This window comes from Eptesicus fuscus, chromosome 2 (genome assembly GCF_027574615.1).
Source record: "Eptesicus fuscus isolate TK198812 chromosome 2, DD_ASM_mEF_20220401, whole genome shotgun sequence".
NCBI lineage: Eukaryota > Metazoa > Chordata > Mammalia > Chiroptera > Vespertilionidae > Eptesicus > Eptesicus fuscus.
Window position 1 is genome coordinate 55871676 of NC_072474.1, and position 14360 is coordinate 55886035.

Genomic DNA, 14360 nt, shown 5'->3' on the forward strand with positions numbered 1-14360 from the left:
TATTTCTGGTCAGACCTAGTGCATTTCTGAAGGGATGCTGCCACTCAATATCAAGTCAGCCTTTGATGAACTGTTGGAATACCTATGAGCATGAAGATTTCAGCTTGAAAATCACAGAAGTTAAAGGTTTGTATCAGGCATTCTTTTTAAGTTTTGTAATATGATGCATGCATTAAGTCTGCATAAAACATTCAAACAGACAACATTTCCTGACTGGATTGAAGAAGTCATCGAATGGCTAAGAGTTAGCTAAAATGAGGTTTTCCAAGTAGGCAGTCCAGTGTAGTGGTTAATAATGATATCCATTAAAATCCCAATAGGAAAAAGTGACACACTCAAAATGGGATAATTTGAGAAGGGCTTCTTTTTCAAAGGTGAGAATTACATAGGTGTGGATGGGGTGTAGCAGAAATATGAAGGAAAGTATAAGAATCCAGAGATAGCAGCCATGAGATGCTAATAAGCCACAGACCACAGGATAGGGAAAGAGAGGAATTAGTGGAATTCTGAAGGAGAGAGTGAGGTAGAGCAGGTTACTTTTAGAAAAGCATGCCTTTTGTTTGAAGTACACACTCAGCCCAAATTGACCTCACACATGAGAAAGAAAATCAATACCTTAAACTCATTCTCCTCCCTCCCACAGTTATATGCCTGGGATTCCAGATTAACAGACAAACAAAAATCAGTGTTCTATGCACTATTAAGGTTTCAGGGGTAACAAGTTACCTAATCTAGCTGTACCTCAGTTTCCTCATCTGAAAAAATTCTAATAAGAATAGTAACTACCTTATTAGAAGGTATAAGCTATAAAGATCAGGGGGAAAAATGAAGCACTTTTAACAGTTCATGGGATGTAGTAAGTTATAAATAAATGTTGCTTTTCATTATTGGGCTTTTCAAATAAGGCTTTTATTTTTGTCAGTGTAGCTCAAATATAAAAGCCACAAAAAGATGTTTCTTTCCTCATTGTAGATATCTATATACCACTGTACATTACTCTTAATTAAAAGACCAAGAAAACTGAGCCCTGGCTGGGTGATTCAATTGGTGGTAGTGTCATTCCCAGACACCAAAAGCTTTCAGGTTTGATTCCCACTCAGGGCACATACCTAGGTTTTGGGTTCAATCCCTGATGAATCAGATCAGCATTACAGAGAGGTGAATTTCAAATCCAAAAAGGATCCAACAATGGTCTCCTTATGCCCCATATGTGAGTGAGACCTGATGAACCACTGGACTTTCTTTGGAACAAAGTAAGCTCCTTGTTTGAAATCTTACACACACACACACACACACACACACACACACACACACACACGCACAAACACCTATTATTTTCTATCATATTATCAAGTATCATTTACTTTCCTTTATATCACTGATCTCCAATTAAAACAATTATCTGCATGTTTAGCTCTTTTAATTCTACTAGATTATAAAGTTTGTGGGTACTTGAGTTAAATTTATTCACCTGTATGATCTCCTTATATGTCTAGCTGGTAAGTTAAAGAGTCTTATAAATAAGTGAGCAATTGTAACTTTGATTTCTGAAATGAAAACCAATTGTTCTTGGTAATTCAGTTTTCTGCCAGTTGTTCTACCATTTCCATATTTAAGCTCTAAGCAATTTTCAAGGAAAGGAAGTGTAAGCTGGTGATTCAGTCTGTGCTCCCATGGAGGGAGCCCAGGCATGAATTTTAGGTAGTGAATGATGGTGGTTTGACAAGCCTTCCATGTTTCATTTAACAGTCATAGTAAATAGGGGTTTAAAATCGTCCTTTGAAAAGTATAAATCAACATTAGAAGGATGCTCAAAAGAGAGTAGTGCTTAATGAACCAGCGAACTTACTTATATATGTGCATATGACATATAATATACAGATGGATTACAATATATAGGGATAGTTTAATATACACATATGTATATATATGGGTGTGCATATATAAATGTGTGTATATATAATGAGTTAACATAGGAATAAGACTTCTTTAAACTGGACAAAAACACATAGGGAATTGAATCAGTAGAAAAAAAGATGAACTCACTAATTACAAAAAATAAAATTATTGACAAATAAATATAACAGTAAGAACAGGTCTTGGGAGCAAGTCTTGTTCTGATGTATTAGTTTCTTATTTTATCTCCTAGTTACTGTCTATTATCAGAGTCTCCATATTGTCATCAGTTTTAATGATAGGAATAGACACACAGGACCATCTCAGAGTAATCTGTTTCATTTCATGTAAGTATAAATTTAAAAGTAAAGTACAAAATATTATTGAATATTCAGTATTTTAGAAGTATTCTCTGTACTATGACTGCTTCTAAAGTTGATTTGTGTAACAGTTTCCTCAAAAAAAATTACATTGTGAGAAAATATTTATATCCCATTTTGAAATATATTTATCATATTTAATAAATATTTAGAATTTTTTGGTGCGTGGTTGAAGCCTTTTCTATGTTTCCATTTTGGAATATAATTTTTATATATAATAGACATTTGGAGGGTGCTTGTTTTTTGTATTTGAAGTTTGAAAAGACAGCTTGAAGGAATGAGCTTAGCCAATTTTAATATCATATTGTAGACCAAGGACAAAAATGCAAATATATCTCGAAATGAGGTATGATTCCTCAGAAAATAACATAATAGCATGTGTTATTGAAGAAAAGTAGTACTAGAAATTCAAAGAAACCAATGATCAAGTGTTTAGAGTTCAGATTTGGCCATGTATAGTTGGAATAAAAATGTGCAGAACACAGAAAGATAACCTTTTAAACAATCATGTCAGAAATAAACTCAAAATACCAGAGATGATGCACTCCTCAAAGCAGAAAGCTTTCCTTGAATTCGTTTATATATTTGACCTTCACATATATTGCTCTTCTGCAACATTATGCCTCCCTACAACAGAATTCCATTTAGTTATGACTCAGTGCCTTATTTACTTCACTGATTGTATTAAGCCTACACAAATCATCAGAAAGCTTTAATTTGATCTCCACAGGCCTACTCTACTTCCCAGAAATGGTAACAAGGTATTTTAAATCCTCCCAACCCTAAGTACACATGTTGCAACATCACTACTATTTGCCAAATAAATTACACTACAAATATAATTCTCATCTTCCTGTGCTGACTAGCAGAACTAACCCAGGAAGAGAGAGAAAAAAAAAAAAGAAAGGAAAAACAGAAGCATTCAGTGCCTATATTTTTTATAACCCCAGCATTCAGAATGTTGATAAGGAAAGACTCAATTGGGCAATACTGAGTAGGCAGATAATAAATTTAGTATTATCAGTGGTATCCATGGAAACTACCAATACATGTAGTAGAGGATGTGTGGGAAGATTAGGACAAAAAGGGATAGCAAGTTACTGGTGGACACATGCAATAGTGCTAACTCGCCGCATTCTCCAGTATTACTTAAATGCACTCAGATTAGTAGAGAAACCCACAAATCATCATTACAACCCAATATGATTAATCATCATTCAATAATCACATAATCATAGTCCTGGTAATCCCATTTCATACATGAAGAAACTAAGGCTCAGAGACATTAGGTGTGCTCAAGATCCGACAGATAATAACAGATGGATTAGAGCACACATAAAGGCAGATGCATCTATTTTTATGGTCCATGCATTTAATTTCCATGTTTCTTTTTCCTAAGCAGAATGAATGGCATCAAATTTAAGACATACCGAACCAAATAAGATATCCTGAATTTGTACAGCACAATATGGAGAGTCAATGATTAAAATGAGGGGGTGGGGGGTGAGTGAGGAGTTTAAGAAGAGCACTATACTGAGAGGGCAAAAGAAAGAACAGCACATAGAGGTCAGGACCGAAAACACAGTGATAAAGGTCAAGCTAATCTGGTAAGACTACAGGGCCTCCAATGGCCTTGAGCACTGTGCAGAGTAGCTCAAAGCCAAATGCTTATAGGCACCAGAAAGTACCTGCTGATTCATTCCCTTTTCCCCAGAATATGCCATTTCCTATTGTGCTCTGGCTTTGCGTATGTTCTTTTGGAAACCAGAGTTTCAGTGATAATTCTTTTGAAAATTACAAGATAATTCAACCAAATGTTGCATGAGTGCTAAAAGACTGCTCATAATGTGATTCCCAGAAACCTAACACTTGCCCAAGGACATGCCAAAACTGAATGTCAGATGTTAAAATAAAAAGTCAGGCTAATTTTTGTCCTCAAGCAAGTAGACTGGATCATTTGAGACTTGGATATTGATAATAGTTTAAAATTTCTGAATATAGTAAAGTCATCTTTGGTTTGTCAACATGAACTTAAACTATTTTTGAAATTAAACAATGGACTCTCATTACACCTGCAGAGTATAGGTAAGTGTGGTTTTAATCTAATAAACTGTATATTCACAGTGACTTCAAGACATAGAGGTGATTCTTTTACCAAGTCACTATCATAACAGACTGATTAAAAATTGAATTATGCTGCCATAATGATGCACTGTGTCTGTAAAGGTAGAGAGAGCATAGAAGAAGAAAGTAATATGCTCTTATTATGAGAAAAATATTTCCTAGAAATAAGGAATACTTAAGAAACAACAGGAGAACAAATCTTCACTTCCATTAAACACAGCTTCATAGAAAGCTGCTAAAAATTCTTCTAAATAAAACAACATCCAGAGCAGAAAACATTGTTCAAATACACATGTTATGAGGTAATTTACACAACAGTACATGACTGCAGGTAGTGAGGTAAAAGACCTCAAAGAAGAAAAGCTCTAAAATCATGATGTAGAGTTCCATAAACATCTGAATTTCAATCTATATATTGCATTAGAGACCCGTTACTTTAACAGTGTGGTATTGAATGAGATAAGGGAATGGCCAATATAGGAAGACAACAATAAATCATAGGAAAAAATAAGCAATGCTACTTGTATCTTCATTAACATTAAATTAAAAAATAATAATTTTAAGAAAGAAATTAGCTCTCTTTTCTAAAAATGTTGAAAAGCTACATCATCTTCTTTTCACTATTAACACAATTAAAACTTGATGTTTTAACACTTCTCAGCCCCCTCAGGAACATTTTTGAGCTTCTGCAGTTAGACAGTGTCCTCTATTTCTTTTATTATCTCCTCTTGTAGCCTTCCCAATGTTGGGACAGTACTCAGTATTTAATAAGTACTTGGCTAGATTGATTTGACTGACTACCCCCAAAATAAGATTCTAAATATATGGAATCTTTAATTCATCTTGATGGGTAATTCTTCAATGGAGGTAGGTAAGATGTTTAAAAGAATGCATGTAGTTTTGTCCCTAACAGATGCAGAATTCTTCATGATTAAATATTACATTGATAATGGATATAAAGTTCACACAATAGACAGATTCTGATTCCTATAGGCCTATCCTTAGAATATGGCAGTAGGGAAAAAATGTGATCTGTGACTTGGCAGGCGATTGCTGGGGAGCTGACCAAGCTAAATATCACAGACTCCTGGAGGAAAGGAAATGGTCCAGACAGCCATTGGATGGACATCCAGTATCCTCCCTGATGTGTGAATGTTTGGAGACGCTGGTCAGCTACTTCATTTATTTCTTCAACTCCTTCTCACCTACAGTTTGGTATGAGTTACACAGAGAATTGGGACTAGAGACTAGGATTCAAAGCATAATACTTGCCTTTAATATGGAAAGGGAAGGATAAATGAAAAAAAATGATTACATAAACAAGTGAATGAATGAGTAGAACTACACCTACATGACATTCGTGTTTTGTTTATTTCCCCTGGAGCCACCAACTCTCAAGTTCAGAAAAAAAAAATTTTTCAGAAAATCAAGTGGAATTGGAGCTACCAAAACTGGTCCAGGAAAACAGGCTGATGAAGCATACACACTGAAGTCCTGAGCTAGGAAAGTTGCAGAATCCAATCTAATAATTTGGAATCAGCAGATTTTTTTTATTACAGTAAAAATGTCTTATTAAAGCAGAGGGAAATGTAAATTATGAGACTAAGCCCTGGAATGTTATTCAAACAGTGTGGCCACATAAATCTTTCTTTTTCATTTACATCCTCTTTGAACCAGACGACTCCGATTTAGCCAATAGCACCAGAAATATTCATAATGAATAGTGATGTGGTTTGAAGAAGTGATTTTTTCCAAGTTATATTTCCTTATAATCTTATTGGCTATACTACTCTCCTATTACCTCTTTTACACACATGATATGGATGCCTGTGTCTTTTATATATGCATATAAAGACATGAGATTGGATTTATAAATCATAAAAGAAAGCAGTCTCATTATTTACACTTACAGTAATTTGATTTTCGAAGATACAGGACGCATAGCCAACTGAAATTATCATGGTGTTAAAAGTGAGATGTATATATTTTACAGACTTGTAGGGAGCAACCAATATTCATGCTGTGGAATGCAAAGAAGTTAGTTGAAGGTGAAGCAGGCTGAAACTTGGAAGACGAGCGATATTAACCATGACTGCTTTCTATATTTAAAACAGCCTTTATAACTATATTGTTTATAATGTTTTGCGACCTAACAGAAATACTAATTATGACAATTACTCATGCTTCTTTCCAATAGAATTATTTGTGACTCTACAGAACAATCTTGCCTTTACACTCCTCTTACTATGTATTTCATTTTTAGCTATTTTTATACCAGCAACTATTTCAAAATATTTCAAATGAGTCTTGCTATCCAATAGCAACACATGGTGCGTAACATCCTTCCTGATACATTTGATGCATGCAACACCTCTACATGGATTCCTTTTCTGCACTCAGCTCTCTCAGTGAACATTTTTACAAATGCACTCCCCTTACCTACCCTGACCTTGTTTTTAGAAAACCCCCACCTTTCAAAGCCTAGAGTTTAGTTAGTCTCAGCGAGGAGCTACCAATATAAACAACTGTTGCTGCTTTCAGAAGAGAATGCAGTCTCTCTCACACCAGACACTTCTGCACCTGTTACACCCAGTACATAAGCGTCACAGAGGAAACAGTCTACAAGAGAAGAGTAAGGAAATGTTTTCAGCAGCAGGTGCTCTGGCCCAATCAATGGAATGAGCCAAAGGTCCTTGCTGGATTACAGTGATAGTAATGAATTTTGGGGGTTGCAATGAATAATTTAATGAGGTAGCAAAGCAAGGGACAGACAATAAAACACTTTTAATTTATTTTGAAGTCAGCCCCCCAAAAACTAGGAGGCAATTTTAGCAATGGTGAGTCATTTTCTAAAGAGAAATGACACAGTGATCATTTCTATAATCATATAAAGTTTTAAATCTGGAAGTGTGTTTAAAGAGTCATGAAACAACTCATCCATAGAAATAAAACTGACCTTAAAACACATAATTTATGTTCTGATTTATTTATTGATAAGGAAAACCAAAGATGAAAGGACATGAGTGATTTATACAATTGATCAATTTAGATTAGAATTTTTTAACAACTCCATGAGATCTAAAACCTATGAACATAAATAATATCAAAGACTATAAATCTACTATGTTTTTCATTCCCCACAGTATTTAATGAAGTCTTAGAAAACACGCTGAGCTGTCTCTCTCTCTCTCTCTCTCTCTCTCTCTCTATATATATATATATATATATATATATATATATATATATATATATGACTAGCATAGAGCAAGGAAAACATTAGTATAGTACTATGAAGGTCCTGGTTTAGTTCTTTCTCTAATCCACACTTGCAGTGTGTAGGAAAATTACTTAACCACTCTGGTCTCAACTTCTTCATCTACATATCAAAAACATTCAACTAGGAATATATAATATATAATTTTCCACTTCTATAATTCTCTAGGTTTTCAAAAATATTCCATATGATTTCTTTTCTTTTATATATTGTCTAAGAGAGAAAGCTTTGCCCCATCTACAAAGTAGCTTACCAAATATATATATATATATATATATATATATATATATATATATATATATCCTGAGATAAAGCATAAAAAATATTTGCTCTTAGTTAACTTCCTACAACTCAATAGAGAGAAAGTATGCAATGGCTAAACATCAAATATATTTAAAATAAAAGAAAAATGATTATGAAAATAGGTGCTTTATTTCAAGATTTTTTTCTGTGAAAACAAATTCTACTGTTCACCACTATCTAAAACTACTGAGATTAATGTTACAGAACAACAGTCATTGATCTCCAAAAAAGCAATATTGATTCTGTGTTATAAGCAAGACAACATCTTCTAAAGATTCGTCTCAAAAATAATTATTTGGTAATTATTTAAATCAATATTTACTGTGCACAAATTTACTGTAATCAAAGTCACACAATATTTAAATAGTAACATTACTCTTTATTGTAATATATAGGTAAAGTAGGTTTATTTACCTTTAAATGCCTCTATCTTATTAAGTGTTGATAGTAGTAAGACAAGGTAAACAAAAATTCAAGTGTCTGAAAATAACCATTTCACAAATGTGTGCAGTGTAAGGAAGTTCTAACAATAAAGTAAATAGAGCATTTCAGGTTTTAAAATTGCATTTTTCTATCTGATGATCAATCTTTTTATCATTTGTTATCACCACCAAATGTCTATATGCAGGCGACGCTATTTGTTCAGGATCAGACTCTCAAAATCAAATAAACAAAAATAAAGAAAGCTTGAAGGAGAAAGAACTCAAAATTATGAAGTTTTTAAAAGTTCATCAGGAGTGCTAATGTGTAAACAATCAGTAATAATTATATCATTGAACATTTTGTCCTCCTTTAGAATGTGAAAAATAAGCTGATGTAAGACCCTCTATACTATAGATTTTAAGATATTACAGCAAAGGTGTGCTCAGAGAAAATGGCAATCTTTGATTGTACAGTTGAGGTTTCCTCCTAAATTACTTCCTCTAAACATTTAAGAAAATATTCCTTAATTATTTCATGTTCTCTTTCAGATGAATATTTCCTCTTCGTTCTTTCAAAGAAATCACTTACAAAAAGAGCTCTTGAGAAAATTATCTTTACTTCTAAAAATTAGCAGGGAAACAAATTAGCTCCAGAGCTTCACTACCTAGAGCAGACCATCAAAATAACTGGTCCAGAACATCCTATTAGTACCAGAAACCAGCAGGCAAAACATCAAGCTCTCTCTTCTTTCTTGACAAATATCTAGTCAAATAGCAACCTCAGAACCTTAAAACTTATTTCCCCTCTCTATTTGCTTTCAGTTCCACAAATTCTTTCAATTCATAATAGCTCTTTGGAGAGATATGTTTCCAGAATTCAGGTGGCAATACAATGGATATGTAAACAGATAGTGGCATTTTTAAAAATTAGAAGTCTTTGACTTTCATATTATAGTCTCTAAAATAGGTGTGAGGAACATACTTACTCAAACTTCATAATTACTTTCTACCCATGGTATTGTCTGCATTTCTTTATTTCTACGCACTTTCAGTCAAAGTGGATTTTTAAAGGCATGGCTATTTTAGCATGTGTTTGAAGTTAATTTACAAAAATTAATACATAGTTATTCAGAAGATTGTCACAAACATAAATCGGTTCTCATTTTTTTCCTCCTCTCATTTCAGTCATTAAAACTAAGAGTTGAGAAAGAAATATCATAAATGTTTCTTTACAGTGAATAACATTCTTCCTAGTGTATATATTATTTCATATATTATTGGGTATTTTCCTCAAATTCTGGAGATTGCTTCATATATTCTAATATTAATTTAAACAGCTATTAAATGTTTCTATAGAAAATTTATTAACACAGTTAATATTTAAGACCCTAAATTCCCAGGATAATGGTCATTTAAATGTAAATAAATGGCTGTTTATATTAATCTGACTTTATAATTTATGTTTACTTATTAAAATCCCATCATATTATTATAAAAACTTATTTGTGGAAATAGCTTTTAGTTAATTCTCTTATGTTCATTTCATTAAAATAATACTTTTCACTCCATCAAATTAATAATAAGGAAAATCCATTAGAACACTAAGCATTCTATCCATTCTCTTACTGACAAAAGTAAGCATAAATAAGTTTAAACAATAACCAGTACTACTGATCCAAACATATTCCCATAAATTTTACTTGTACACCATACAAGTACAGCATTCATGAAAAGATCACTTTAATAAAAAACACAAATATATATACTTTTTCTTTTCCCTTCAGTATTTGTCTTTAAAAAGTTTCTTGCCAAACTTTACTACATAAGCCATCTCCTCTATCTTTGCTGCTGCCAAATCCTTTAATCTTTTAATGAAGTGAATGATTCATTTGTTTAAATTAATTTTGTGTTAGTATCTTTAGTCTAGATATATCAATATAAAATATACTAGCAACAGTTTCATGAACAAGTGCTTTTCCAATCAAAAGATCAAATATTTTGTTAGCATAATAGCATCAATAATAGAATTCTATTAGTCTAAGATCTTTCAATCAAAACCTTCATTTATACAAGTTATTATTTCAGCATAATGAAAATAATTTGCACTTGTATGACTTTGTACCCATGAAAAATTTTAATTCACTCAAGAATACAGAGAGAATAGAAGAAAGTACTTTAATATGTGTTATATTGTATTGTAGAGGATAAAACATGGATAGCCTATGTCAGTATATTAGATTCCCAGCACGAAATCTTTGATTTGTATGGTAGTGTCTAAAAGTTCCCCTTACACCAATACATCTGTGATGAATATATCTGAAAAGTCATCACAACTTTCAATGTGGCAATTTTTTCAGTCAAAAGTAAAAATTCAAATATAAAAATGCTATTTTTTGGAATGCTTCATTTACACTGAAATAATAAAATGTTATAAAGCTTTTATAGTAAATATTTACATTCCTTTCATATTACATTTCAATGAAAGCACTAACTTTGCACACTCTGCCCTTTCAGAAGTGGAATACGGAATTAATATCTACAAAACAACACTCTCAAAGAAAATCAGTGCAGCAAAGATACAAAAACGATATCCAAGTTCAAGGGCTTTTTACATATCTAATTTTAATGTCATTTAAGTTGAACCAAATAACAAGAATTATAAAAAGTGGACTGCCGATGATCCTTACCTTCTTGAACTGCTTGAAATGGGTTGTTGCCATCAACAAATGTCACCGAAAATGTGATTTTCTCAGTCTGTAAGATCTCCTCATTCTGGTTGAGGTCGCCAACTGCTGTGCGAAACACCTCATCATCCTTTTTGGCAGATTCATCAAAAATTGCTCCTAGAAAGAAGTGAGTGTTGCCATTAAACAATAACATACATATTCTGTCATGTGTACTGGAAATAAGTCAAAAGCAATTGATGTATTTGAAAAACGTGTATTTTCATTTAAAGCATGCAGTTTATTACTGAAACACACTGTACTGAAAGCAGTGTAATAGTTAAGCAGGAATTTAGTTACTTCTTTCAAGTGGAAATGATGAATAGTACATCAAAGTGTTATTACATGGGGAGCATTGGAAAGAATTTAATAAGTACAAAAAGTTTTGAAAAGGACCAAGAGATTATTAATACAGCGAATGTCTTATATCATGAGATCTTTAGGAATTCATAGCTTTGAAATGCTTTGTTTTATTTTATTTTTTTCTGAATAATAGGAGATAAAATCAGGAAACTTTCTTAGAGCCCATTTATAAAGTATAGAGAAATCAAACTTCTAGTATAATTTTAATTTATTTTTATTTTCTGCCTTCCATTTTTAAAAACAATGATTTCAGTTGTTTTTTTTTAATAGTAGTAAATTCAATAATATTTGTAGAAAATTTAAAGATAGATGAACCTCTCAGGAGAGGTAACTGAGAAATATTTCCTAAAAAAACTAATATTAAGTCTTAGTAGATATCATGGCATTCTTTCATTCATATATGATGATGATGATGATGATGATGATGATGATGATGATAAGAGTGTGGCTAACATTTATTGAGTGTTTGTCAGCACCATATTGGTTAAATACACCAGTTTTAAGAGTAAACTGATTTCAAATTGTGGCTGCGATTCATTAAGTATAAGACCATGACCAAGAAATTTCAAATTCTAATCCCCGTATTCATCATGTCTAATAATAATACCTATCTTTAGGATTATTAAGTGTTTTAAAGGAGATTATTCATGCAAAATATAAGTAAATTGTGGTAACTAAAAAGTTTTCATTAAATGCTAGTGTTTTCTTATTTTTAAATACTGTGATCTAAACAGTGTTTATCATTTTCTATTAACTTTTCCATATTACAATATCCCATTTTAATCCTTAAAATAATTATGTAATATGTATATGCACGCTACTGCAATATACATCAAGTTACAACAATTAAGATTCAGAACAAGAAATATATTGAAATTCCCATAGTAAGAGCCAGAGTCATTACCTATTTGATTCCAATGTCCTTACTCTAAATCACTATAGGGTCCTGCCTTCCAAAATTATACCCATCAGGTATAAAAAATGTTTATGAGGATCCTGACTTACAAATGTGGGAAATTCTTTCGCATCTTGTCATGCATGCTTTATTTGTATTCAGAGTGACTTTTCGAGGCAGGCACACATTTTCAAAGTGTTTACTTTTTTTTATTATAAGCATTTTGATCAATGTACCTTTTGTCTTTTGAATAAACCCTGCTGACAAAAACAGTCACACACCTCAGGGTCAATAACATGACAAAGAGTGACTATATATTCATATCTACATACATATCCAAATAAACATTATTGTTTCTTGACTATCCTTTGTAGTGTGTATATATAAAAATGAAAAATGTATTTTTCATATATAAGTTTACACATATATAGGAAAAAATAGATACAGACTATACATGTATATACATATAAAGAAGACACACATCTACCAGTTGTGTTGATTTTATACCTCTGTGACTGGAGCCCCAGGTTTTCCAGTGAAATTCAGATCACAATATTAAAATATATGCTATCATCAGAGTCAAGACCTGATAAAGCAAGGGTGAAAATATGTCCACTTCTGACAAGTGTGGCAGGTTATTTTTTATCTCTCTACTCTAAGTGGCCTCACCTTGACAAGGAGATGATTAATTTTTGTTATAGAAGACCATGAGGATGTGAACTTGGACTAACTACATTGACCAGCCTCTTTAATCCTTTCCATTTCTTACCTAATTTGAATATCTGGCCATGAGAAAAAAGGAAGAATTTTAAAAAACAAATACATTAAGTGATCCCTAATTATATTTTGTAGCTATTAGCCAGAATATTAACATTTTGATATAATCAAATGTACATAATAGACATTAATTTTTACCTATCCTGTCATTTCTAAATCATATAGAAATCTACTTAGAAACTAAGATTTTATGAAAATATTTAGGCAATAAATATTAGATTTATCTTGCTAATTTTAAGCCAAATTCATGAAAGCTCATTTTAATTTGCAATAATTGATTAATTATCAGTCTAGATTAGTCATTACATTGAAATGTAATACTATCAGATTCAGATACACACATTTCTTTAATAGTTTGTAGCAAGTGTGATGTAAATGTAAAATAATGAGTTCATTTTGAACCAAATAATCTAAATATCACTTCACAAAGAAGTTATCCATATTTATATAGAGACCCTTTAGTTTATCATCTCTTCTAAATGAGTCTTCCAAAAGACTTTTTATGGAGGGTGATGTTATTGACTTCTACTAAGTATTAGCAATACATTTTTAATGGAAGCATTTTACTATTACCTGACAGAACACTTAAAATTGCCTTAAACATTAAACTGGGCTTAATAAAAGCTTGAAACTTGCAGAAATTATAGCAAATTAGTAAATTCTGTGTTAAATTAAGATATAGTGAAAGGAAACACACAAAAGAAGCAGTTCACTTTTCAGCAAACAGCAAGGAAGTACACAGAAGAAGCAGTCCATCTTACTTCACTGGCTTCAAATTCAGTTATCTATCTACTTCTTTCATCAACTATAAAAATATCATTTTGATTTTGCTTTGTACTAAAAGACTATATACAGCATGTTGTATTAAACACAAATATTCTGAAAAAACAACTGGTAAGTTACATCTATTTATATTTCTCATTGGCCAAACAGGAGGGAAGAATAATTAAGCAACAAGGGAGAAAAGAAATACCGCTTAAATATTCCTGTTACACCAATTTGTACCTAGTCATTTCCATTGTTAATGGTTGATGATCTGTTCCTTCAATGGGAGCGAAAAGAAAGGTTTGATTTATCTTTACATAAAGAGATTACATGTACATGTGGGAATGAATATATATTTTTAAATACAAACTAAATCATGTGTATTTATCTTCTTATATATTATGCATTAGAAAGAAAAAAATATAATTTATATTAATA

At 31.9% G+C, this 14360-nt stretch overlaps 1 protein-coding gene across 1 annotated transcript in view; it reads right to left on the reverse strand.

Moving 5' to 3' along the window:
• GRID2 (glutamate ionotropic receptor delta type subunit 2) overlaps positions 1–14360 on the reverse strand; it is a 1386076-nt gene that overhangs the window by 1116778 nt on the left and 254938 nt on the right. Inside the window, exon 2 of the mRNA XM_008143549.3 lies at positions 11087–11242. Coding sequence (XP_008141771.1) covers positions 11087–11242 — 156 coding nt within the window. The remainder of the gene's footprint in view (positions 1–11086; positions 11243–14360) is intronic.